The following is a 26445-nucleotide window of genomic DNA, read 5'->3' as shown; positions in this document are numbered from 1 at the left end:
CCATCTAGTTGGAGTCAAGAAGGAAAACTACACTAATAACCAAACAAAGCAACTCTTCCTTTACTAAGATTGTCACAAAGTCAAGCATAAATTACTTTTGGTTTACCTGCCTCTTCTATACTAGACTATAAAATGGAGAGTTCATCTAGCATGTGAAATAGAGAATCTGCTAACATAGTTTCTCCTTCTTTTATCCTAAATTACATTTATCACTGACACCTGCATGGTGATCTTAGCTTATTCTTTTACTCTATTATTAGTGGAAAGATGATACAACTAGGGTCAGACTAATGTGAGTTTAAATCTCAGCACCACAAGATCCTAAATATATGACCTTGGACTAGTCACATATCTCTCCGAGCTTCAGATAACAATAATTAGCTCCAAGGAGATTGTTGGGATTAAGTGAAGTAGTTTGTGGGACAGTTTTATGGATAAATATAAGGAACTCTATACATCTCAGTTATTATGAGTACCTATTGCTTTGACTTGCCCATGTTTATATAAAGTGAATCTCTGACTACATTCCTTAGAAAAGAGACTGGAAGTAAGTTATGTTCTCGGTGTAGTAATAATCACATACCCATAAAGGTTTTCTCTGCTACTAAAGTTACTGCTTCTGCTGATGATTTTAGTTGGAAGATATTCCTTTCAAAGCTCTGAAACAACTCCCTAGTCTTTTTTTTTTAAATAAATTTATTTTATTTACTTATTTTTGCCTGCATTGGGTCTTCGTTGCTGTGTGCGGGCTTTCTCTAGTTGCGGCGAGCGGGGGCTACTCTTCTTTACGGTGTGAGGGCTTCTCATTGCGGTGGCTTCTCTTGTTGCGGAGCGCGGGCTCTAGGCGCTCGGGCTTCAGTAGTTGTGGCTCGCAGGCTCAGTAGTTGTGGCGCACGGGTTTAGTTGCTCCGCGGCATGTGGGATCTTCCCTGACCAGGGATCAAACGCGTGTACCTTGCATTGGCAGGCGGATTCTTAACCACCACACCACCAGGGAAGCCCGCAGCTCCCTAGTCTTAAACCATTAATGGTGATTCCTCTTGTCTAACTTCAATCATGGCTGCTGCAATTTCTGCTTTGAACTATAACATCCTCAGAAAAAGAATTCTCTCCTACTGTACTTGGTTGTAGTCAGATTCCAGAACACTCAACAGATTGTGGAGAAATATTTTGGGAGTAAATCCCTAGAAAAATGTAGGAAAGAAGAAAAGACAAAGGGCTGAAAATGATAGCAGAGGGGGAAAGGAGGCTTTGGGGTGGTTCAGGCAAGTAGAAACAGAACCAGCGTGGCATTCGTGTTGTTGTTTTTTTGGGGGTAGGGGGGTGGTTAGTGGGAATGTCAGAGAAAATATATCAGCAGGCATCAGACTTTCATCCCCACAGAAGATAGACTAAATGTAATATTATAATCTAAACCAGCATCAAGAAAAATGGTACTCAAGATTCCAGAAGGAACTTTTGACCAGGGAATAAAAACTTACAATGAAAAATTCTGGAAAATATTTTTTTTAGGATAAGAGAAGTTGATAGTTTCAGCTTATAAGTTCAGTCAGATTTGTGTGGCCCTATGTTCTATCAACAAAGGGGTGTCGTGACTCTGCCCCAAGCCTTTTTCCTTTTCATTAGAAGGCATCCAAAATATATACATTAGGATTTGAGACCATGTGGAAAGTCGGGAGCCCCTGGCCTATGATACACACTAGAGGGGGATAATATTTCAGCAGCAGTGTGACTCTTGGTCCTCTGCAGGTACAGTATCTACTGAGACCCTTCTGTTGCAATGTACCATGCACTGGCTTGAGGTAGGATTTAGGGGACGGGTTACAAGCAATGGTGGATAACGGCCAGAAAGGTAGCCACTTACGTCTTGTTGACTGTGGTCTAGGCGCATGTGCTGGGTGCTAGTGGTGGGCAAGAGAAAGGAGATGACTTGAGGAGCCCTTCAAAGTGTAGATAGAATGTGTTTGGGTAGAGAGGAAGGTGGCTGAAACTGGGTAAGCTAAAACAAAGAAGCAGAAAAGTCCAAGAAGTGCTGGGGGTCCTTGAGCTCTCCTGACTGAATCACACTCCTTTGGGCTCCTTCTCAGCCTCCCTCATCCAGGCTCACCACTTTCCTGGGTCACTGAAGGTTTTAAGTCCAAGAACCTCGTAAGTCAGTGTTAATTTGAAAGGGAATTTGTTAAATGGCAAGTAACTCCAGAGGCCACTGGACCGTTTCCTAATTCTTACAGCATCTTTTGTACAGGTATTATTCCTACAAATATTTCAGACTCAATTGGAATAAATTCATAAACATTGGTATTAGAGGCGAACTTTTACAACATTGAGTCCCACCAATTCATTTTTTAGAGGATGAAGTCAATGCCCAAATAGAAAACCTAATTGACTTGCCAGAAGTCAGTTAATTGGACAGAAAGTCTAGAAGAACGCCCAAGACTCCTGACTCCCATTAGCGCTCTTTTCACTGCACCAAACTCCATTGTACATCCAGGTGTGTGTGTGTGTGTTTTTTTTTAATTAATTAATTAATTTATTTATTTTTGGCTGTGTTGGGTCTTTGTTTCTGTGCGAGGGCTTTCTCTAGTTGCGGCGAGCGGGGGCCACTCTTCATCGCGGTGCGCGGGCCTCTCACCATCGCGGCCTCTCTTGTTGCGGAGCACAGGCTCCAGACGCGCAGGCTCAGCAGTTGTGGCTCACGGGCCCAGTAGCTCCGTGGCATGTGGGATCTTCCCAGACCAGGGCTCGAACCCGTGTCCCCTGCATTGGCAGGCAGATTCTCAACCACTGCACCACCAGGGAAGCCCCCAGGTGTGTGTTTTTGTATGACCTGTTTGGAGGAAATATCTCCATGCCCTCTCTCTATCACCAGGGCCCCCCATGCTTTCAAAGGTGCCATCTTGACAGCTGTGTGCGTCCATCCTTCAGTTCTTTCTAACACTCTCACTGCCGATGTGCTCGTCTGATAATCATGTGCCACTTCCTCCAGATTTCCACAAAGAATACCCAGTTTCTCATCCCCAAGCAGCACAGCTTCCCTCTGTTACCACTAACCAGACAATTCTATTTCTCCCGGCCTCCAAATACTGCTGTACTTATAGTGTTCCCACATAATGCCCTGTGAACAGCTCTCTATAACCCACGTGTGGCAGAGATTGGGGAAAATCAGTTAGGTTCTGTTTTAGGCATCAGGGACATAGCAGTGAACAACCCAGACAAAAATCTCTGTCCTTGTGGAGCTTCTATTTTAATCAGAAGAATAAACAATAAATTGGATTAACAAATAAAACATAAAGTATGTTAGTGATAAGAACAATGAAGAAGAAAATCAAGCAGGGAAGGAGGTCAGTGGAAGTGACCAGCATCTGGAGGCTGTGAAAGCCAGGCCTGGCTTCACGGAGAAATTGGTTAAGAGTTGGACTTTCAGGTTAAGTGTGCCAAAGGCTGAGAGGGAAGAAGAGGGAGGGGAAAAACATGGGGAAAGCCTAGGGTTGAACGGGGGATAAGCATTTTCAGGGGGCAGAGGGGAAATGAGCCTGTATGAGTCTGACGTATTTTCAAAGATGTAGGAGGAGTGTGGGATAGATTCGCATCACAGAGGATGCTGAAACCAAAGTAGAGGCCTCCATCACTCATCTCAGTTAGTGAGATTCTGACACTGTGCTAGGCTATAACATCCTCATTGAGAAACTGAGCCCAGAGAAAGGGATTGAATTTGCCAAGGCTATACCATTAGTAAGTGGCAGAATAAATTGTAGGAGTTAAAGGTTCCTTCCTCCCCTCCTTCCTTTCTTCCTTCCTTCCCTTCTTTCTGCCTTCTTCCCTCCCTCCCTTCTTCCCTCCTTCCCTTCCTTCCTTCCTTCCTTCCTTCCTGAATTCCTTTTAAATTCCCCTGATCACCAAATTAGTTCTTCTTATGACCTGAAGATTTCTTGTGATTTAGGTGAGATTCATTTGCTCTGGAAATTAAAGACAATAGGCAAGTCAGCCTTTGATATTTTCTTCCCCGGACTGACTGACACCAACCTATTAAATATTTTGGATGGAGGTGCAGGACTAGGTAAATGCACACTAACAAGGCTTTTTAGACTCTTTCCCTAAATTCTTTATAGTGGCAGTTTCGTCCTCATTTTATCACCTCATAACAGCTCTGGCCAAAGGACAACAAGTTCTCTCTTCTACCCCTCTTTGTGGCTTCACTATACACCACAGACTTCATTCAGTTTAATTTCCCCTCAAAGGCACAGGCAGTGGAGAAAGGGCCGGGTGTCCAGGGTTAATAAAGTTTCATAGTGCCAACTGCTGTCTCTCTTTGGGGGAGAGACATGCCTTAGGCTGGACCTGAAGTAAAAGAATTTAGATCAGACAGCAGTAATTACGTACTATTTTTCTCTGGATGTGTTTTGTCTGTAATAAGCAGAAACATCCAAAACAATTTTATTGCCCTAGGAATGCATTTTATGTTCAGGACTTTCTTTTCAAAAATAGGTATTTTAGTGCCTAAATCGTTGAATGCTTCACTGATGATTTTGTTTTTAAGTGTTTGAGAAGCAGAAGTCTCCGGAAACTGGCACTCTTCTTATTCATTTCCCCCTTTTATTTTTCCTAACTCCAGCAGTTAAAGGTGTAGCCATGAGGATGAAGCGTTTATGGCAGCTCCAGTGACAAGGGCTGGTCCCATCTCCACCTGTTCACTGTGGGGATTGTGAGTGCAGCTGGTGGGGAAGAGGCAGGAGGACAGAGCATAAGCCTGTACAATGACTGTACATTAGCCTCAAGTCTTTTTAAGCTCTATTTGGACAATCGAATGATTCATCCTCTCTGTCTTCCTCTTTGAATAAGTGGCTCGTGCCATCAGAATGTATCTCTTGGAAGAATACAGAGGTGTTGATTAGGCAGTGTTAAATGAAATATTAGCACACTGATGAACTGGATAATTAACTCAGAGCCATGGAGAAACCCAAGCTGACAAATTAGAAAGTGATGATCCTGAAAGTGGTAACTGCTAATTGCTTCAGGCAATGTCTCCTTGTTTTCATTATGGGATTCTCCCCACCCTCATCCCTACCGCTCCCAGAGAAATCCTATGCTAAATAGGAAACAAAACAAAACAAGCCCAGAATGTCTGTAGTTCGACTGACATCCCGGTTGTGAGACCTTAGAAAATCTGTTTAACCTTTGAGATCTGAGACTTAATATATCTTTATGAGGATCAAATAAAGTGAAATTTGCACATTGCAAATTTAAAGATATTTAAATTACAATGGAAGATTCTGGGAGACAAATTTCTTAAGAACTAAAGAAAATGTTTTCTAATACAGCATTTCACCTATCATGAGAAGTAGCAGCTCTTCAAGTCAGAAGCGCTTTCTCAGTGTCCCTTAAATCATATGATATTTCGAGTTTCCAAACTTGGAAGAAGGGATTGCTCAGAGCATCCCTTTTGTTGGAAGATGGAGGAAGAACCAGACATCTCCTCCCTCCTCCGGAACGGGCAGAGGGTTACGCTCCTTTCTGCAGAGCTGGGAAGATGTGGGGACAGCCCTGGGGGTGGTGATTACTGACCAGAGGATGACAGAGCATCACTGTGTTCCAACTCTCAGGACAGCACCCCTGTGGCGGGAGGCCCTGAAGTCTGAACCAGCGCCATGGAGGGCTCTGTGCTGAGCCCCACGTCCTGGGAGAGGCGACGGGCCTGGCTCCGACAGAGCCGCCACTGGCAGACCCAGGTCCTGGAAGAGGAGGCCGCCGCAGCCCTGCAGGATGTCCCAGATCCCGAGCCTTCTGGCCTGGATGATGTTTTCCAGGAAGGTAAGAGGCCATTAGACATCAAACAGACTTGCACGTTGTCTTGTGATATGGAAAATGTGCCACATGCCCAGGTCTGCAGTGTGGGCAGCGGGTTCTGGGTTTAGGTTAGGCCCCCCGCCATGAGGCTTATTTTGACTGGGTTAAATGAGTTTAAGGGAAGATGAGTAACGTAATATGAAGCATGAATTATGTGAGAAGGAAACAGTGTACGATTGGGAAAAAGGAAGAGGCGCACTTTTGCCTTGTCCTGAGCAGCTATCTGTGAGGATCCGAGGCCAGGGTTCTCTATGAATGTTTGGAGTGTTTCTGTGTTGTCTGTGTAACAAGGTTACACACAATCTGGGTGCCTGGACTCTGGCTGCAACTCAGCTGTGTGACGTGACCTTTGGCAAGTCACTCACCGCTCTATGACATGCTTGTCTAATTGAAGTATTAGTACCTGAAATAGTAATAGTACCTTTTCCACATGCCTCTCAGAGCTTCTTTTAGGTTCCAGTGACACTACAGACATAAGAATAAAAAGTAAAAAATAAATTAAAAAATAAATCTTAAGTAAGTGAACCTACCCTCGCTTATTTGGTAGGAAACAAAAAGCGCAAACGCAAAATTGTGCTTTTTTTTTTTCTTTCTGTTTTTTTCTTTTCCTTTTTTTTTTTAAAGAGAAGGATCTATTCCTGTTCCCAAACCTTGGGGTATTTTCCAAGTTTCTGGGAGAAAGGGGGCACAGAGGCAGAGAGAGAAGAAATATCCACTATTTTTATACACCGGTATATTCCTCTTTTATCTTAAAAGTTTTATGGGAAGAAAAAGGAGTCATGAGGTGGCTTATATAATGATAAGTTTGTGGAATGGGATGCATTTCAGGGGGAAGTCTGATTTCCTTCAGTTTCCACAGTGATCTGATGTCTGGCTTTTCTAGGGAATCCAATCAACAAGATTGAAGACTGGCTGCAGGATTGTGGGTAAGTGCTGGCGAGGCAGCTGGACTGAGCGTGGTTGGTGGTCGGATGTGCTAACAGGCTCCGGCTCTTGAGAACTCAGAGAGCAGGGACATGAATTTTAATTGGGCATAATGATTAGAAGTGAGGTTGAAATAAGGGAGAGGGGATTGTAAAAATTTGGGGTGAGTGTGGGGATTGAGGCTATGAATCAAGTGCGTCTCTGGGCTGAGACTAAGTTAGGGTGAGGATCTGGAAGTACAGGCTGGACCTGGTCTAAAACTAAGAAGGATGGAAATGGGTAGCCATAGGGAAGAGCTGGGCTAAATTCCAGATTCCTGCTCCATTGCTTTTCCCTTCAGACTGGAGTTTTACACCGTGTAACAAAAGAGGAGTTAGAAACCTAATTGTTCTTATGGTCAGAGTACTTCTTCATTATGAATCATTATGTTGTTTATTTCTACTGCAGAACACAGGAAGAGGGGCTAAGGGTTTACCCCAGTCATTCAAAGCAGTGACGAATTGGAGCAGGTACTTCAAGGCAAAATGTAGTATCTCTTTCCTGAGAAACACATTAAAATTGGAAACCCTACACCCCCTCTGCCTGTACCATTTTAGGTTCAGTCTACCCAGACACAGAGGGAAAGCTTCTGTGACCTATTTAAGTGTGATCATTTGTGTGATAATGAATTCTCAGAACTTATCACTCCCGCCTACTCTTTATTTCCTCTTCAGAAATGTTTCAAGCTTTATATAGCCTTTCATCTAAACTTGTTTATTAACATATGAATAAACCCATCCTGGCTTATTTGGTAGGAAATAAATAGCACTGCAGAATCCAAGGTTGTTTATTTTAACTCTGCCCTGGGAGGTAAGGCCAGGAAGAATTTATTTTGTGTTTTTGTTGTTTACAAAACATGTTGTCTTTATTGTCATAATCTGGTTCGGAATTTCAAAGTCAATTAAGGGTAATCAAAATATAGGGAAGTAAATGGATGGTGGTAATGTTTGCAGATTTGGGTGTGTGAGAACTGTCCCAGGATTTAAAATGCTTCTCCAGATACGTACAGGAGAACCAGTGGGCTCAGTTACTGTCTTTATCCCATTAACTATTCTTCAGTCTTATCAATTCAAGTCAATAATTATTATTAACTGTGCGTTTATTGACTGTCTGATTGTCTAAATGGCCTAGAGGGGTGCCAAGTAGTTTAAAATATGCTCCTTGACCGCAAACATACTACATTCTAGTTGAAAAGAATAAATTCCCAGAAATACAAGATTGTAAATTCCAGAAATCACCTTTCCCTACCTATATTCTACCAAGATAAACCCTGAACCAAAATTTGTGATGAAAAAGTAGTCTGGTGAGTGAAAAGGCTCCAAGATTTGAGCCTAATTCTTGTGCTAACCATCTGTGTAACCAGCTGTAAGCAAACAGCTGAAATTCTATCTCAGACTCGTCTTCTGTAAAGTGGAGAGCTAGAATAATAAAGTTGCAAAAGATTCTTGTGAGATTTAAATGATATATGTGTACAAGTGCTTTATACTCTGTAGTAATATGTGAGTGGTGTCAGGGAGGAAAGAATATTCCTCTACCCTTCTTTCTAGGTTCTTCTTTAATTCTTTAATCTGAGAATTAAATTGACATGAGACAGATTAACAGGAGAAAATCAAACAAAAGTTTAATAACATGTATACATGGGAGACATCCCGGAGAACTGAGTAACTCACGAAAATGGTGAAACTCTCACCTTAAATACCATCCTCAGCTAAAGACAAAAGATGATAGTGAGGATAGTGGTTTGGGACTTCAAAGGGGGGGAAGGCAATTCACATGGAGATGAAAAGGCAAATGTTTGGTAAACAAATACTTACTGGACTATGTAAAGACAACGGGATACCGAGCAGACTCTGATTTCCAACACACCTAGTTCATATTCTCTAGTGAGATCTCTTTTCCTGTTACCGTCCCTCTATCCAAATTCTTTAGGCAGCTAAGGGAGAAGGTCAAAGTTTCTTCCTGAGTCTTTTGAGCCTTGGTTGTTTTCAGCTTGAAATAATCCACATGCCAAAGAGACATTTCAGGGTGGCAAATTTTGCTCCCCTACATGAAGTTTATAAAGGTGAACTTTATGCTACTTTAAAATTTCACAAAATAAGTCCATCTATCTATTTACCTGGCATCTATCTGTATCCTTTTATTTATCAGAAAAGTGTGTCCAGATATGATACATATCAACTTTAAGACAGTGATTACCTCTAGGAAGGAAGAAAGTTAGGAAGGAAGGGGAGTAAAACTTCTCCTGAAAATATCTAACTATCTGAGGGCCAGTTCTGTCAGTTTTCCCAGAGCACAAAAGTGCCTTCTCCTGATCTTTGCCCTGAAATTCCTTCAAGGTGTATTGTAGGTCAGCGATTGCAGTGGCTAATGACTTGATTCTTGTAGAACTGGATGGTGGGCAACATTCTTCATTTTGCAATCCCTTCCCTTTCAGTCTTAATTTCGACCAAGCTTTGAGAGGCACTTCATGACCAGTTTGTCCCATGGCACTAGGAATGCTTATTCCCAGGTCAGGTGAGGATTTCTTTGATAGGCCACTTAATATGCTATTACTGGACTAGGCCTTGTTAACAGTAGCCAAAAGCCTCTGGACCACCTGTCTTACTGGTCTGTTATGGTCCAGGAAATTGTTTCCTCTTGCTGTTTCTTCCTATATCTAGACTTACACTATCACTATCATTGATCTTATAGAACTACATATTTGATCAATCATTTCAAGTCGCCTAATCATCATTAATTTGATCTGAGGCTCAGTCACACATACGGTAATGCAAGAAAAAATAATCTTGTAAAATAAAATTACAAGTAATATAGCTAGTAACATTAATAGGTCATAAGTAAGTATTGAAGCTAAGAACTTCTATTAGGTGCTGCCCTGTATCTCCCCAGGTCATCTGACCAGTCTGTTCTGCACCAGTCACTATCTTTAAGGGAAATGACATATTGGAATTGTACATAAAGTTCACCAAAGATGTCTGCACGTACAAGGCGAGAGGTGGGTCATCACGACCTCATACATAGGATTGAGAAAGAAATATTATCATCTAGGGCATTACATGGCTGGTGCCAGAAGAAGAAAAATTGATCTCTACGGTTGAGCAGATATTTCTGCCATTGCAGAGGTCTGGTTAATGCACAATGCAGGTGTACAATGCACACCAGAGGGGAGGAAGGAGGCCAAAATGGGCAGGAAAAAAAATTTGTTTAAATTTCTGTCTTGCCTGAAAATGAATTTTTATTTCATCAGTCTCTGCAGGCAGAATCTATGGAAATTGCTGGAAGAAGCTAAAAATAGCCACATGCTTCTTCTCACAGTCCAATCCTCCTCCCTACTCTTTGTTTATGAATTGGGTATACAGGAAGAGCAGTAGCTTGGCTCTTCTATGTCAGACTTGAAATGATGCTAAGGAACCTTTCAGTGCAAATGTGGAGAGAAGCAGCTATGGATCTAGTCTCTAGTTATTGATTTTATGTTCTAAGCAATAACTCATGAAAGGCCTGGGACTTGGATGAGGGACATGAAATTTCAGACCATCATGCTCAGAGGAGCTGAGCATGGATCAACAGATCCAGGCCTATGTCCATACTTGTGTGGTGTATTCCACATACACATAGAAAAGCATACCATCACAAGGGTCAGCCTGAGCTGGTCCTCATATAGAGACTATGGACATGCCTGCTAGGGCACAGCTAGAAAATAGAAATGAAGGATGCACACCCAACAAATATTGTGTTACTAAATTTTGCTTTGGGCAAATAAGGAATTTTATCAGTGGTATTTTTTAATGTAAATTTTATTGAAGTATAACATACATATCAGTAGCATTTTTCTTTTTAATATAAATTGTAGTGCAACTCAATGGATGTAAATTTCAGCTATGCTAGATGAATAAATTCTAGCGACCTGCTGTACAACATAGTGCCTATAGCTAACAATATGGTATTGTGCACTTCAAAATTTGTTAAGAGGGTAAATCTCATATTAAGTGTTCTTACCTCAAAAAAAAAAAAAAATCAAAGGGAAACAAGGATACTCTGGGAGTTGTTGGATGTGTCTGTTAGTTCGATTGGTGATGGATGGTATCACAAGTGTTTACATATGTCCAAGCTCATCAAGTTGCACACATTAAATATGTGCAGTTCCTTGTTTATCAATTATACCTAAATAAAGCTGTATATAAATATACATATAAATGTATACATATAAATATCCATATAAATATAAATATAAAATAATAGCAATATAAATTGTGTTGAAGTATAAAGTATTTACTGAAAAATAAACGAGTCTTAAATATATGGTTCAATGAATTTTCTCAAAGGGAATATAGTGATGAAATCTGAAATAGAACATCACTAGCACTCCAGAAGCTCCTTCTGTCCCCTTCTGTTCACTGCCCTGCTTCCAAGGGTAACCAATACCCTGACTTGTAGCATCAAAGATAAATTTTGTACTTTTTAAACTTTATATAAATAGAATCATACAATATGCACTGTTTTATGTGTCTTTTTTTTGTTCGGCATTATGTTTGTGATGTTCATCCATGTGTTTGCATCCAGCAGTAGCTCATTCTTTTCCATTGTTGTGTAGCATTGTCTATTGATGATGCAATTTATCCATTTTACAATAACTAGAGATTTGGGGGCCTGCCGATTCTGAGTTATTGTAAACATTATTTCTTTTGGTGAACGTATACAGGCATTTCCATTGATTGCATACCTAGAAGTGTAACAGTAGTGTGTTTTATTGTAGTTATAGTAATTGTAGGCTTTAGTAGTTGCATTACTGTGTAGCTACAGCACAAGCATTAAATGCAACAGTAGATCTCAGCATTCTAGTCGTTGACTATATTGTTATCATAGTGTTTTTTAATAGTAATAGGAAATATTAATTTATACTAATATTTGTAATGTTATATATACTAACATGCTTGTAGTATTATAATATATATCTTTATGTAATTATATATTAGGAAGAGAAGTATGTATTTGTAGTTCTAGTTGTGTTTGTTAGAGTTACCCATTCTTAATTACCTTGAGTATCATTCCACATTTTATAGCATATATTGATGTACAGTTTTTCTCATGAGGACATGTAAAAATCCAGATTTTAGACAATATTGTTGACTTTTTCACTATTGAAAGGAAAGTACCAGCAAAAGATGTCTATATGTGTAGGGATTTATTTTGTAAAATTAAACACAGCTCGTTCTACAGGTGTTGAGTCTGTAAGCCCATTTTCATTATTAAACATTTCATGAACTGATACTCCAATAGCCTGAGAGGTGCCTGGATCTCTGGAGACTGATAAAGGAGAAGGCTCGTTTAAGACCAGCTCCAATGGATGCTCTCCAGTCAGTTTCCCTGTTAACTCACTTGAACAACTCTTCTCTATTCCAGCCTCCATTTGAGATTACATTCAAAGCATCATGCGCAACTTCCATTTTTAAAACTTTCAGGAAAGCCAACTATAAAACTCACAACACGTCAGTGTTTGAAGTGAACTAGATAATGATAATATCTAGGCATCTAAATCCCCTTACTTAATATTTGGGAACATAGCAGCAGCCAGGAGCCAGGACTGGAATCCAGGTGCTCTGGTCCCTGTTCAAAGCTTTTTCACAGACAACTTCTGTGAAAGTTGTGAGGGACATGAAATTTTAGAAAGCGAATTTCTTCCTCATTTAAGTTGTTTCTCACTATCATGTATGCTGAATTCCAATTGTTCTTCCTGTGGAGACAGTAAATGTTTGATAAGCTCATATCTCAAAATGTAGAAATGTAATCTCTAATCAAGATGCGGTTCCTGCTGCTTCCTGAAAGACGTGATATTCAGCAGGAACGGGGCTCAGAGAAAAGGAAGGAGGTGTAGGTAGATAAGATGACCTCCTAAAAGTTTTTTCTTGGTTTCAATATTTGTATTTGTGATGGAAAGTTTATGGCACCCAGACCCCTGCTTCTGTAAATATATTTCTCCAGTTTTGCTTCCGTATCTTTCCTATTTCCTAGCTACTGAAGAATCATTGCTAAACTGACTTGGGACACTGTTATCAGCACAATGGCAGCACAGTCTAAAATACAGCACCATGGCAGTTCATGAAGTTTTATGTATATACATATATATGTGTGTGTATCATACTAATAATTTCCTTGGGATGTAAAATTATTTTATGTAAGAAATTGTGGTGTGTGTCTCTGTGTTGGCAAGATCTCTAACAACTCTCAAATCCATTATCTAACAAATCTCAAATCCATTATTCCTGCTTTAACTAATTCTATTTATTATTAATTAGGATGAAAATGAATAAATGTGATGAACAAAAAATAAATAAATAAAATAAAATACAGCACCTTCTGTCTACCTCTATGAATTTGTCAGTCAAATCATCACTCTCCATTTTCTTCAACATAAAAGCAATTTAAATACTACTGACTCTCATTGGAAAATTACGTGAACTTGTGGGAAATATTTGAAGAAAAGCCCTTTCGAAAATGTAGTGATTTAAACCTATGAGATTCTTTTTGGTTTTTAGATACTTTGAAGAAGGGTTTTTTGAGGAAGCCGGACAGCCGATCCACAACGGTAAGTAGAGGCTCTGTTCTTTCTCCTCTTGTTCCTCTACCTTAGACAGAGACACGGCTGTGTGTGTGTGTGTGTGTGTGTGTGTACATGCACATGTGTATGCGTGCGTAAGATGCTATCTTTTCATTGCCTACAGAACGCCTATTAGTGGTCATAAGACAGTCCAGGAGGCCCAGAAGATAGAGTAAGTGTTGGGTCAGAGCCCGCAGGCTGACTAGTCCTCAAAGGTTATCTCCTGTTAGTGGCTGTTCAGCTAACAACCACTGCTATGGAAAACGAGCTTTATAAAATATGTGTGTCGATGTAGAGAACAAACGTATGGACACCAAGGGGGAAAAGTGATGGGGGGGTGGTGGTGGGATGAACTGGGAGATTGGGATTTACATATATACACTAATATATATAAAATGGATAACTAATAAGAACCTGCTGTATAAAAAATAAAATAAAATTCAAAATAAAATAAAATATGTGTGTCTATGTATGTATGTCTATGTGTGAGTGCATACCCCCATGTGCCAATTCTTTGGCAGAGGATTGTGTACATGACTATGTGATATAGGGGACAGGTTAATTATAGGTGAGTTTTTACGCGATTTTTTAAATCAAAATATGAATGTGATTTCTGAGGTAGTATATGTATGGCTGGGGTAGTTTTTCAAACATGTGGATGTATGATGTAATTGTGTGGTTGTAGATGTGTACACAAATGTGTGATTGTGTGTGTGAGTCCAAGCCTGATTTTCTGCAGCCTTTGCCTTATTATTTGACAGGGTGCCCCAGCCATGGAACCAGCTTTGAAGATGACTTGACCCTCGGAGCAGAAGGTAAGTGGCACAGCTCTCTGAGGTTGGGATTGAGGAAGAGGCTATCCACTGGATGAATTAAGGATAGAATGGAAGGGGAGAACTGCAGAAAGAAGCAGCCCATCCCTGGGGTCTTATCTGCAGGGAAAGAGCAATCTCATATGATCTAATGGAAAACTCAGAAAGTGTCACATGCCCAGAAGTACTTCCTCACCAGCCTATCAAGACATCTACTGGTCCATCATTGGAGCTTTCCTTCGGCCCCTGAATATATAAAATCACCATAAAAGTGGCTGCCCAGACATCTTTGAGATGGTTTCCTGTATAGGAAGCCCCAGGCAGCCTGAGTACTGGGTGTAAGAGAGAGACTCCATTGGAGGAAAATAAGGGCTGGGATAAAGGATGGAGGTACCACAACCTACCAGTGTCTTCTGGCACCCGTAGAGACTCAAGTGGTGAGGCAGGAACACTAGCCTGGGGGCCTGAATGACTCTGTCCTCCTCAGGACAGCGAAACTCTTGTCTGGGCACCAGGCATGGTTCAGAAGTTCAGAGGCTTGGGGCCAGTTTTTCTCTGCTGTATTTGTCCAGGTCTGTGTTTGATAATCTTCAGATACTTATATAAAGAACAGAGTTCATGGGATTCAGGGGCCTATAGTAGTGGCAGAGGGGAACAGAGGGGGTTGAGTTTTAAGCTCAGAGGGGCAGCTTAGGTGATTTGCAGTCTCCCTTCTAACTTTTTCTTTGCCTTTCTGTTCCTTGTCCAGCCACACTGTTGGCCGCCAACAGCAAACTCTTCTCCAGGTAAGTGTTCGGTTGAGCCAGGCTGAACGATGTCTCCTTCAGGACCTACTGAACTGGGGTGAGTGTCAGAGTCCAAGAAATTAAAAACAAAGAGCTGAAGATTCACAATAGAGTGTGAGATTTCCAACTAGGAATGAGACCATAGATTGAGTTTTTACAGTAGATGGTTCAAAGGTACCCAGCAGGGAGTGACAATGCCCAGTAGGGCATGTCTAGGAACCAGGGTGCAGACTGCTTACAAGATTAGTATGACTTCAACGTTGATCCCTGCAGGAGTTTCCTGGAGACAGCCCGGCCTGGGCAGCTACTGGATCTTGGCTGCAGTTTGGCTTCCAGCAGCATGACTGGTGGGACCAACAAGACTAGTTCAAGGTAGGTGCCAAGTTTGGCAGGGGGTGTAAGGGTGGGGAAGATGAGAGGTAGAAGAGAATGGAACTAAGAACCATTGCCAGTTTTTTTCTGGGATATACTACTAGAGCTTTTATGTAGTCACATACTTGACAAGCATAACAATATTTGCTTCAAGAATAGTAGGGATGCAGAGGAATCTACTGCTCAGAGCTGGATGCTGTGTGTAAAATACAGGTGTCTCCTCCCCTGCACCTTGTACCCCAGGAGGTGTAGTATTGGTACCATCACAGTTCCTGGACTTATAAGTACTCAGTAAACAATCAATAAATGTATTAATTGATTGATTGGTTGATTGAGGCAATAAAATATTGATTCATAAAGATAATTTTGTACCCCCAAATGCAGGCCAGGCAATGACTGTCTGGAATTTGAAGATGAAGCAGACAAAGAGTTTGCCCCCAGGAGCCCACCAAGCCTATAGGGTGAACAAAATACACACACAAATAACTTTAAAACAAGATGGAAAGTGATGAAAACTAGTGTGCTATAATAAAAATTGTTTGGAATTTGGAGTCAAAGTTTGAATTTGAGACCTTATTAGCTATTAACTATCTTTAGTGATTTGTCTTTACTGAACCTTAGCCCTGGCAACACCCAGTTCAGTTAACACAGAATCTCTGGAGATGAGACTCAAATATCTGCATTAAAAATTTTTTTCGAAGTATATTTGATTTACAGTGCTTCAGGTGTACAGCAAAGTGATTCAGATATATATATAGATATATATATATATATATTCTTTTTCAGATTCTTTCCCATTATAGGTTATTGCAAGATATTGAGTATAGTTCCCTGTGCTGTATAGTAGGTCCTTATTGTTTACTGTTTTATATATAGTAGTGTATATGTGTTAATCGCAAACTCCTAATTTATCTTTCCCCATCCTCTGCTATCGCCTTTGGTAACCTTAAGTTTGTTTTCTATGTCTGTGAGTCTATTTCTGTTTTGTAAATAAGTTCATTGGAATCATTTTTTTAGATTCCACATATAAGTGATATCATATGTTATCTGTCTCTGTCTGACTTACTTCACTTAGTATGATAATTTCTAGATTTATCCATGTTGCTGCAAATGGCATTAGTTCATTCTTTTTTATGGCTGAGTAATCCATTGTATATATATACCACATCTTCTTTATCCATTCATCTGTTGATGGACATTTAAGTTGCTTCCGTGTCTTGGCTGTTGTAAATAGTGCTGCTATGAACAATGGGGTGAATGTATCTTTCGAATTAGAGTTTTCATCTTTTCTGGATATGTGTCCAGGAGTAGGATTGCTGGATCATATGGTAACTCTCTTTTTAGTTTTTTTGAGGAATCTCCATACTGTTCTGCATAGTGACTGCCCAATTTACATTCCCACCAACAGTGTAGGAGGGTTCCCTTTTTTCCACACCCTCTCCAGCATTTATTATTTGTAGGCTTTTTTTTTTTAATTTATTTTTGGCTGTGTTGGGTCTTCATTGCTGCACGTGGGCTTTCTCTGGTTGCGGTGAGTGGGGCTACTCTTCATTGCAGTGTGCAGGCTTCTCATTGCAGTGGCTTCTCTTGTTGTGGAGCACAGGCTCTAGGTGCATGGGCTTCAGTAGTTGCAGCATGCGGGCTCAGTAGTTGTGGCTTATGGGCTCTAGAGTGCAGGCTCGGTAGTTTTGGCGCACGGGCTTAGTTGCTCCACGGCATGTGGGATCTTCCCCTATCAGGGATCAAACGCATGTACCCTGCATTGGCAGGCGGATTCTTAACCACTGCGCCACCAGGGAAGCCCTGTAGACTTTTTGATGATGGCCATTCTGACTGGTGTGAGGTGATACCTCATTGTAGTTTTGATTTTCAATTCTCTAATAATTAGCAATGTTGAGCATCTTTTCATGTGCCTACTGGCCATCTGTATGTTTTCTTTGGGAAAATGTCTATTGAGGTCTTCTGCCCATTTTCTAATTACGTTCTTTGTTTTTTGATATTGAGATGTATGAGCTATTTATACATTTTGGATATCAACCCATTATCAGTCATATCATTTGAAAATATTTTCTCCCATTTAGTAAGTTGTCTTTTCATTCTATCAGTGATTTCCTTTGCTGTGCAAAAGGCTTTAAGTTTAATTAAGTGCCATTTGTCCATTTTAGCTTTTGTTTCCTTTGCCTTACGAGAGAGATCAAAAAAATGTTGCTACAATTTATGTCAAAGAGTATTCTGCTTGTGTTTTCTTCTAGGAGTTTTATGACTTCTGTTCTTATGGAACAGTGTTTACCCATTTTGAGTTTATTTTTTTATACAGGGTGAGAAAATTTTCTAATTCTTTTACATGTAGCTATCCAATTTCCCAGCACCACTTATTAAAGAGACAGTCTTTTCCCCATTGTATACTCTTGCTTCCTTTATCATGCACTATAAGTGCATAGTTTTTTCCTGGGCTCTCTATTCTGTTCCATTGATCTATATATCTGTTTTTGTGCCAGTACCAAACTGTTCTGATGACTATAGCTTTATAACCGGGTCTGAAGTGGACACAAGTCACCTCTTCCCCCCGGGGTGTGCTGGCAGCTATCACCTTAGTGGAAGCTGTGGCTGGAGATGGAGGGGCTAGAGCCAGAGCCTGGTGTGAGCCAGGGCTTATCCTGTGCTCAGTGGCTCACAGCACCCTATCCGGGGCAAGATTGTGTCCTAAGTTGTTGGAGCAGAATTCCTGAGGGTCAGGTCTGAGCTGGTTCCATTCCCTCTGAGTGTGTGCTCTCCTGCATCCCAGCATTGATACCTTCGCCCCAGAGGGGAGCAGGGCTGGAGCAAGAAGGGCCGGGGCAGGTGCCCATTGCAAGCAAGGGCCCATCGGGGAGCGGTCCTGGCACACGAGTCAGAGTTCCAGATCGCTCTCCATCTGCCTCTGCTGGGAGCACCAGTAATGGCTGCCATCGCCCCATTCAGATGTAGCGCCAGGTCCAAGCCAGCTCCATCGCCCACAACTACACACTCTTCTCAGTAATGGCAGCCTTCACCCTAGTGGAGAGCTGCACCATGGAGCAAGAGGGACTAGAGTGGGTGCCCCGTGTGGGTCGCAGGAAGCTGGCCAGAGACAAGGCACTTTCAATCTGCTTCCTCCTCCTTGTCTCAGGGAGTCACGAACAAGTGTGCTGTCTTCACGAGCAGAGTCTAGGGTTCCTGCAGCCCTCCTGTTAGTCCCACTGGTTGTCAAGCCAGCTAATGGGACTCCTCTGCCCAGCATCAGACCCTAGGGCTGGGGTGCCCAATTTGTGGTTTGAACTGCCCACTCCCCAGGGAGGATCGCAGAGCCCATGTAATCCCCCTCTTCCTCTGTGTCCCCTTGCAGGGATGCAGGTCCTGCTGACTGTTTCTCTTCTCTTCCTACCCAATTCCATGTAGATCTTGCTTTACAGCCTTGGCTGTGTAAGAGTGTATCAATCTCCAATGTGTTTTCAGCGAGAATTGCTCCTCATGGAGATGTATTTTTGATCTGTTTGTTGGGGTGGGTGAACTCAGCATCTTCCTTCTCTGCCACCTTGATCTCCCCCCTCCTCGGTGATCTAGTCTTATGCCCACAATTCAGATAAGGAAACTTAGGATCATGAAGATAAAATTGGCAGTTAGGAGGAATGCATGAAAATAGATCCAGGGATTCCAATTATCCAGCTATTACTTGAATAAGATGGTCTCGATTTGGATCAAAAAGCCCAGCATCCTTTCTGAAGAGAGGAACAGTGATTAGTCAAAGCCTCAAATAATTCACAGCTCCCCTACCCACATTGTTGTTTGGAACACATAGTTGGTGAGCTCTAGTGTCACCCAGCTTGGTGCTACCAAGCTTTGGATGTAGACATATGTTGGTGCCATACCGAGAGAGAGACAGAGACAGAGACAGAGAGACAGACAGAGACAGAGAGAAAGTGTTTGGTCTGTAATGCAGGACTTCTGTCCTGAAATTGTGCTGTAAAGGGGCCTACTTCTCAAAAGCAGGTTTGAGCATACCTGTATAGATAAAATTTTATTCTCAGGGTGAGAATAAAATGAGTTTTATGTTCCTTACACACTCATTGCCTGGTTGTTCCACACAGCCACTGGCACAAGCTGGGTAGCAAGTTACAAAGCGCTTGGCAAAAGCCAGCTGTATCATAGTATGTGCAAGTGGGAACTGACAGGTTAATAACACAACCGCAAGGTTTCTTTGCATCTAGACTGCTTTTGATTTTTCAGATCCCTCTCATAGCAAATTTTCATTCGTCTGTTATCACTGTAGTCATGACAGAATCTCGTTCAATTTTTAAACCAGGGAGAGATTGTAATTCCCATGTTTCAGACAGAGAGTTTAGATTCAGAGAAGTGAGAGCTTTTCTCAGTCACAGTGGTAGATGGAGAAATGGCCAGAAAGGTATCTCAGTCTCCTGACACTTTTATTAGATACTCTGGATTACCCTGTGTCTCAAAGCTTTGCTTGTTTACCCAAACCCCCTCTTTGCAGCATCTCAGAGATTCTGGACAAGGTGCAAGAAGATGCAGAAGATGTCCTTTTCAGTCTGGGCTTTGGCCAGGAGGACCACAAAGACACTTCTCGAATTCCTGCCCGATTTTTCACCACCCCCTCTCAGGCCAAAGGCATTGATTTCCAGCTCTTCCTGAAGTCCCAGATGCGGAGGATTGAGATGGAAGACCCGTGCCTCATGCTGGCCAGTGAGTGTTACCACAGATATATGCTCAACTTCTCTCCCAGCCTCCAGTCATTCACAACAGGGATCAGTGGTTCTAAATCCTACTTTCTCTTGGTCAGCTTCACTCGACCCTTTGTCTCTTGTGTCTCTTTCTTCCTATGCTGTCTTCAGTGAAGATAGAGAACTTTGACTTCTGCTTCTCTCTCTTGAAGAAATTGTCTTCAAGAGACCTCATATCACTATTACTTTCTTTAGATCTTCTCTCTTTTAGCTGAATCAAATAGGAACAATGTCTTTAAATCTTGTCCCCATTTTCTATTTCTCAGTTGGAATTATTGAATGTTCCCCATTTATAGCCACTACATTAAAATCATTTCCATTTAGGGCAGTGGTTCTGTTAATTATGTTAAATTGTGCAGGAGTTAATAAAACATTCATATTCATAGGCTTTTCTTCCAGAGAAGGAAGGGCTCAGGAATATTTATTTTAAATAAGCACGCCAATGATTCTTATGTACAATCCTCAGACCACATCTAGAGAAACAATGATTTAAGTTGTCCCAATTCCATACTAAGGAAAGATATGAGAGGGCTTCTCTACCTGGATGAGGGATAAAAGACTCTATTTTTTTCTATATGTTAGAATATATTTCAAATTATATTCTTTTACAGCCCCCCAACATAGTGTTTCTGATAGTGCTGTTTCAGATTCTTTGTAACAGATTCAACTTAAAAACTTGGTAAAACTACGCTTCTGAGCTCCACCTGCTGGAACAAGGATTTTGAGTTGGAGTATTTGCGCAAGCACTTTAGATGATTCTTATGCACACTAAAGATTGAGGATGATTTATTGAATTTATTTTATGTGCCAAGTACATAATTAGTTGTTAAATTCTGGAAGAACAGCAGCTAGGCAAGAGAAACATGATTCTTGCCTTTAGGACACTTACAGCTTAATGAATATATGGTTTATCACAGTGCTTTTTCAACATGGGTGTATGTATGAATTACTGAAGGATATTGTTAAAATGTGTGGGATACAGTCTGAGAGTCTGTATTTACAATAAATTCCCAAGTAATGCCAATGCTACTGGACTACTGGCCACACTTTGAGAAGCAAAGTCTAGCAGAAATGATATAGTCCATCTAAATTTCTCTACCCCTGTCCATTGCCTAGTAATTGCTATCCCTCAAATTTGCTGCTATCAAAGAAGACTTCTATAACCCTAAAGCTTTCTTACTAAGAAAATAATGTTAGTTTTGCCCTTTTTAAGTCATGTTTGTCATCTAAGGCAAACACAGTGATAGAGACCATTGTATACTGACAGCAGAAAGGATATGCTAAATCAAGACACAGAAAAGTTTTTCATCCCATATAGAATTAATTTTTGGACTATTTGGGATAGGGAGTCAAAAAGTCAAGAAGGTCAAGAAAGAGAATCCTGGGTGTCAGAAATCTAAATGGGAGAAACGCTGGTAGAGAAAATGGCACCTTCTTTCTGAATTTTGAGTTTTAGGAAGGCTATTGAAGGGAAAGATTCAAGAAGTAATTTGCTGATGACCCCTAGACTCACCATCTTCAACCCTTGCACTCAGGCAGGTTTAAGCAAGTGCAAACACTGGCCGTCACCGCCGATGCCTTCTTCTGTCTCTACTCCTACGTATCTAAGACCCCTGTCCAAAAGTTCACACCATCCCACATGTTCTGGAATTGCAACCCAACTGATGTGCCATCCGTCAAGATTCTGGCCCCAGAACCTGAACCTCACTCACCCAGAGAGCGCCTCCGGAAAGCCATCTCCAAAATGTGCCTGTACACATGCCCACGAGATAGGCTATCACCACCCGACCACACCCCCAAAAGGAACAGTTTAGACCAGGTGGTGTGGGAAGTGATGGACAGAGTGCGAGGAGAGAAGCTGGTCCTCCAGCAAGACCCTGGGTTTGGGCCAGTCCCACAGGGAGATCCTGTGCCCCCCATCAGGGGTACAAAGCTGCCCATTTCTTCCTGTCCATGTGCCCTCTGCTTTAAAGAGGAAACACAGCAGGGGATGTCCACGTTGCAAGAACCATCAGAAACTCTGGATTCTAACCCCTGTTGCACACATTCTCTGCCCAGGGCAGATCTACAGTGGAGCACAGACCCTGCACAGGTAAAGAGACAGCTGTGGGGTCTGCAAGCCACCAGTAAGGAAGCCCATTTAGCCAAGGATGAGACCTTCTGCAAAAGAAAGAGCAGAGCAAGAAAGAGTCTGTTTCAGAAGAATCCCATGGGCAGGAAGGTGAAATCACTGGACCTGTCCATCATCCAACAGCAATGGAAACAGGGCCAAGAGAGAACAGAACTGCACCGATCTCTAACCCAGCAGCTGCAGGACACTTTGGACTTGGAGGTGAGTGGGTTGAAAGTGAGGGAGAGGCTGGCAGAGAAAGGCTCTGGATTCCTGCCCTTGGGTAAAGGAAATCCAGGCTCCTTTTCCTCGCCAGATATATCAATTCTTGAATTACATTCAGAAACCTTTGGGAATGGGTTAATATACAAGGAGGGAGAAGAAGAAATGAGCCTGGTTTCTTAAGAGTGCCCAGGTTTCTAGCACTATTTTTCTAATTCCTTATCTAATCTGATCTTCATTGAAGTTTCTCATCAAGCACATCTGCCCCTGTCATTTGTGGGATCCACACAAGAGTACAGATAGATGTTACACACTAGGCTAAACACGATTAAATAAAATCTTCTCTTCTACCTTGACAAGTATGTAACCACAAAGTCCTAGAAGTTCAGGTTCAAATCTAGAATTCTCACTCTTAGGACTTCAGTGCTAGAACATGGCAGGGTTCTGCCATGTGGGCAGAGCCCCTCCCTATCCTGTCCCCTTCTCTTCCCATGGCCAGATCTGCCCTGCACCATAAGGGATTTTGCACATACATATGTGAACACCCCAGCCTGCATATACAAATGCCACAAACCCCCTACCCACACATATAACCACCATTAGTCATCACTCAGGCCTGGGAGTGCGTACATTAGGAGAAAGGCTGGTCTTTGAGAGAACAGACACCAGGGAAAGCCAATGCGTTTCCCTGAAACAGGCTTGGGGCCATTTGAATAGCATTTGGGGGGATTCTGGGTATCCAGAGCATGGTCTAGAAGGGGCAGTACAAGATCAAAGTGGACACATCCTCTAGGTCCACCAACTCTTCATCCCATGAGCTCTCTAAAACTCAGAATTCTTCTTGCCTGGGTCTATAGGCAGTACTGCCATCAAGTGCTAGAGTCTCAAGGAAAAGCCCTCAAATCCTTGCCACAAAGAGAAGCCATGGTGATTTGTAGTGTCATTTGCATGTATGTCACCTCTCATTGAATGTAGAGATGTTCCTGCCTTCCTCACTACCAGGCTCCTACCACAAGAGAAGAGGCCAAGGCTCTCAAGTACATTCAGCCTCTTTCCCTTACAGCTATCTGCCATTCTGCACTTTTCTCCAACACTGGCACTGACTGAGTTCTGCCGGGATCTTGGTTACAGGTGCAAAGCAACAGTGAGGAGGAGGAGAGCCGCTGGCCCAGCAGATCCAGAAACCACCACCTCTACCAGACTTTTGCTGGCAAAGACTCAGGAAGTAAGTGAAGTGGATCTCTCTCTCTCTCTCTCTCTCTCTCTCACTCTCTCTCTCTCTCTCTCTCTCGTGTGTGTGTGTGTGTGTGTGTGTGTGTGTGTGTGTGGTTCTCAAACCTCGCTGCACATTGTAAGCACATGGGAAGATTTTTAAAAATACTCACAGTGAAGTGTCCCACATCCTGCCTTCTGATTTAATTGGTATGGCGTGGAGCCCAGGGACTGATTTTTCTGCTTTTAAGCTCCTAGGGTAATTCTATTATGGCTGGATAAATACTTTGCTAGATCAGTGGTTCTCAAACTTTAGCATCAAAATCACCTGGAGAGCTTGTGACACTACGGATGGCTGGGTCCCAACTCCCAGAGTTTCTGATTGAATAGATCTGGACAGGGCCTAGGAATTTGCATTTCTAACAAATTCTCAAGTGATGTCAATGCTGTTGGTCTGGTGATCACAGTCTGAGAACTGTTGTTCGGGGGGAAAATTCTGTATAACCTTAATATTCAAAATGTAGTCTGCAGATCAGTAGTATTAGCATCATTTGGGATTTTGTTAGAAATGTGGAATCCCAGCCCTTCCCCACCCCCGACCTAATGGATCAAATTTTATTAAGATCCTTAGGTGATTTACTTGCACATTGAAGTTTGAGAAGCATTGTAGTTTGCAACAGGTGAAGACCAACCGGATGAAGACCAACCATGGAGATTTATACCCCAGCACCTGCATTTAGCTACTTTCTAATCAGCCCAAATCATGGGACTTAGGCAAGAGTCCTCAATGTATCTTACATCTATGTTCATTTAGGCTCTGAGTTCCATTCTGCAGCTAGGATCTGATGTATATAGCTCTCCTTCCCTCCTCAAAGAAGGACAGTGAATCTCATGTAGGTAGTTATTGCAGCTAAAATGTCTTTCCTCTAGATATGAGTTTCGAGTATTAACTCTTTCAGAGCTTTCCTTTATTTTTTGAAAATTTTGGCTAAAGATTTATTATTTAAACTAAGCAGAAATTAATATCCTGCTATTTCAACTGCCTATCCGCTAGGACCACAGAGAATATGGCATCAGAGGTAATGATTTTTCCAAGATAGGAAGAATTGAAATATTTCTTGAACTAAGTAAATGAATCATCTTGCTTAGGGTTCCCTCCATTTTGAACGTCTCAGTACTATTTACTGCACTTCCTAGTCCAATAGCTTTTTGTTTAACACCAAAATTTCATTGTTACTGGTCCAGAATCACAAAGGTCTTTATGATTCTAACTCCTTTAATTCTAATTATCTGTGGTTTTAGGGTCCTAATCACTCTACTTTCTCTCTTACCCATAACTTTCATCTCCGGATATATAGCTTGTATGTATCAGTCACTCACAAAACAGGTAAATATCAGAAGACAGCAATCTACTATATGTAGTTGAAAAAATTTAAGGTATGGAGTCAAATGACCTACCTCCCACTAGCTCAATAATCTTGCCAAAATCACTTAACTTTGTTTGTTCCTATGAAACCTCACAGAGAGTTTGTGAAGGTAATGTACCACACTGGAATAACTGTTATGATGTTGCTGTTACTGCTGCTGCTGATTTTAGAAAAGGTAATCATGGGCAAAATATTTAGATCAGTGAATCCCAATCTTACAAGCTTTTTAAAAAATTGCTATTTCCTGGACTCCACCTAATAGAATTAAATACAAATCTCTTAGGTTTGGACTTGGGCATTATTGTTTATTCTTCTTCAAAAGTTTCCTAGTGTTAGCAGTTACCTATTTTTGCATAATAAACCACCCAAAATGTAGTGACTTAAAGGAAAACTTAGTTATTATTTCTTGCTATTTCGTGGGTTTACTGGGGGGATTCTTCTGCTTGGTTCATCTGGGTTCACTTATGCAACTGCTTTTGGCTAGTTGACTGGGCTGGCTTAGAAGGTCTAAATGGGCTCACCCTATTGGTGCTAGCCTTGGTGCTGAATCTCGCTGCTGACTGTCAGCCAGGCAGGCACTCTCTCCATGTGGTGAGTCATTCTTCAGTAGTCTAACTTGTCTTTCTTACGTGGATGTTCAGCAAAAACTGAAGTTGCAATGGCTCTTTTTAAGGATATGTTTTAAGTTGTACAATGCCCCCTCTACCGCATGTTATTGCTCAAATCAAAGCACAAAGCCAACCTAGATTCAAAAGGAAGGAAAACAGACTTTACTTTTTTAATAGGAGTGGCAAAGTCACACTGTGAAAAGGCAATGTGGAATGGGAGGGTTGCTGTGGGCATCTTTATAAACAGTCTATCACAGACAGTGATTCTGGCACCCCATGAGGGTTAAGAAAGACTAGTTTAATTAAAGGGCTTTATCCTCACATATTAAAGATGCCCTGAGGCTAAGCTCTCATTCTAAAGCTCATTGAAACTCAGCCACAGCATATGAAATTTGAAAAGGAAATTAACTGCTAAACTTATCAAATTCAAATAGAAAATGTGGAGTATATGCACCACAGCTAGGTTTCCCTGCCAAAAATTTTAATTTATTCTAAAATAGCAAAACAAAGCTTTGCTCAAGTGTTAGTTGTCCAGCAGATGTCAGCCTCGCACAAGAAAATGCCAAGATGTCCAGCAAAGCAGGCTGTGCAGGATCTATATGATTATACCTTTCTAGACAATTCATGCAATACCCAAAACATCAGTTCCTCTCACAAAAGTCCCATCTTTGACTAAAGGTCAGTATACAGAAAGATTGGAATTGAGTTGCCAGGGAGGAAGTTTCTAGGAGTTAAACA

General features: G+C 41.5%; 1 protein-coding gene across 2 annotated transcripts in view; it reads left to right on the top strand.

Annotated features, from left to right (window-relative positions):
* The window catches only part of TESPA1 (thymocyte expressed, positive selection associated 1), a 42281-nt gene that overhangs the window by 3966 nt on the left and 11870 nt on the right, over positions 1-26445 (top strand). Inside the window, exons 1-9 of one of the 2 annotated variants that reach the window (XM_036866482.1) lie at positions 5624-5808; positions 6728-6770; positions 13341-13390; positions 14164-14217; positions 14963-14999; positions 15273-15371; positions 19882-20090; positions 21664-22460; positions 23592-23685. In XM_036866482.1, coding sequence (XP_036722377.1) covers positions 5646-5808; positions 6728-6770; positions 13341-13390; positions 14164-14217; positions 14963-14999; positions 15273-15371; positions 19882-20090; positions 21664-22460; positions 23592-23685 — 1546 coding nt within the window. In that variant the 5' untranslated portion in view covers positions 5624-5645. Of the gene's footprint in view, positions 1-5600; positions 5809-6727; positions 6771-13340; positions 13391-14163; positions 15372-19881; positions 20091-21663; positions 22461-23591; positions 23686-26445 lie in introns of those variants that run through there. The other variant, XM_036866483.1, reaches the window with a different exon arrangement.

The sequence above is a fragment of the Balaenoptera musculus genome, chromosome 10 (genome assembly GCF_009873245.2).
Source record: "Balaenoptera musculus isolate JJ_BM4_2016_0621 chromosome 10, mBalMus1.pri.v3, whole genome shotgun sequence".
NCBI classification, from domain to species: Eukaryota; Metazoa; Chordata; class Mammalia; order Artiodactyla; family Balaenopteridae; genus Balaenoptera; species Balaenoptera musculus.
This window is presented reverse-complemented; position numbering and strand designations above follow the sequence as displayed.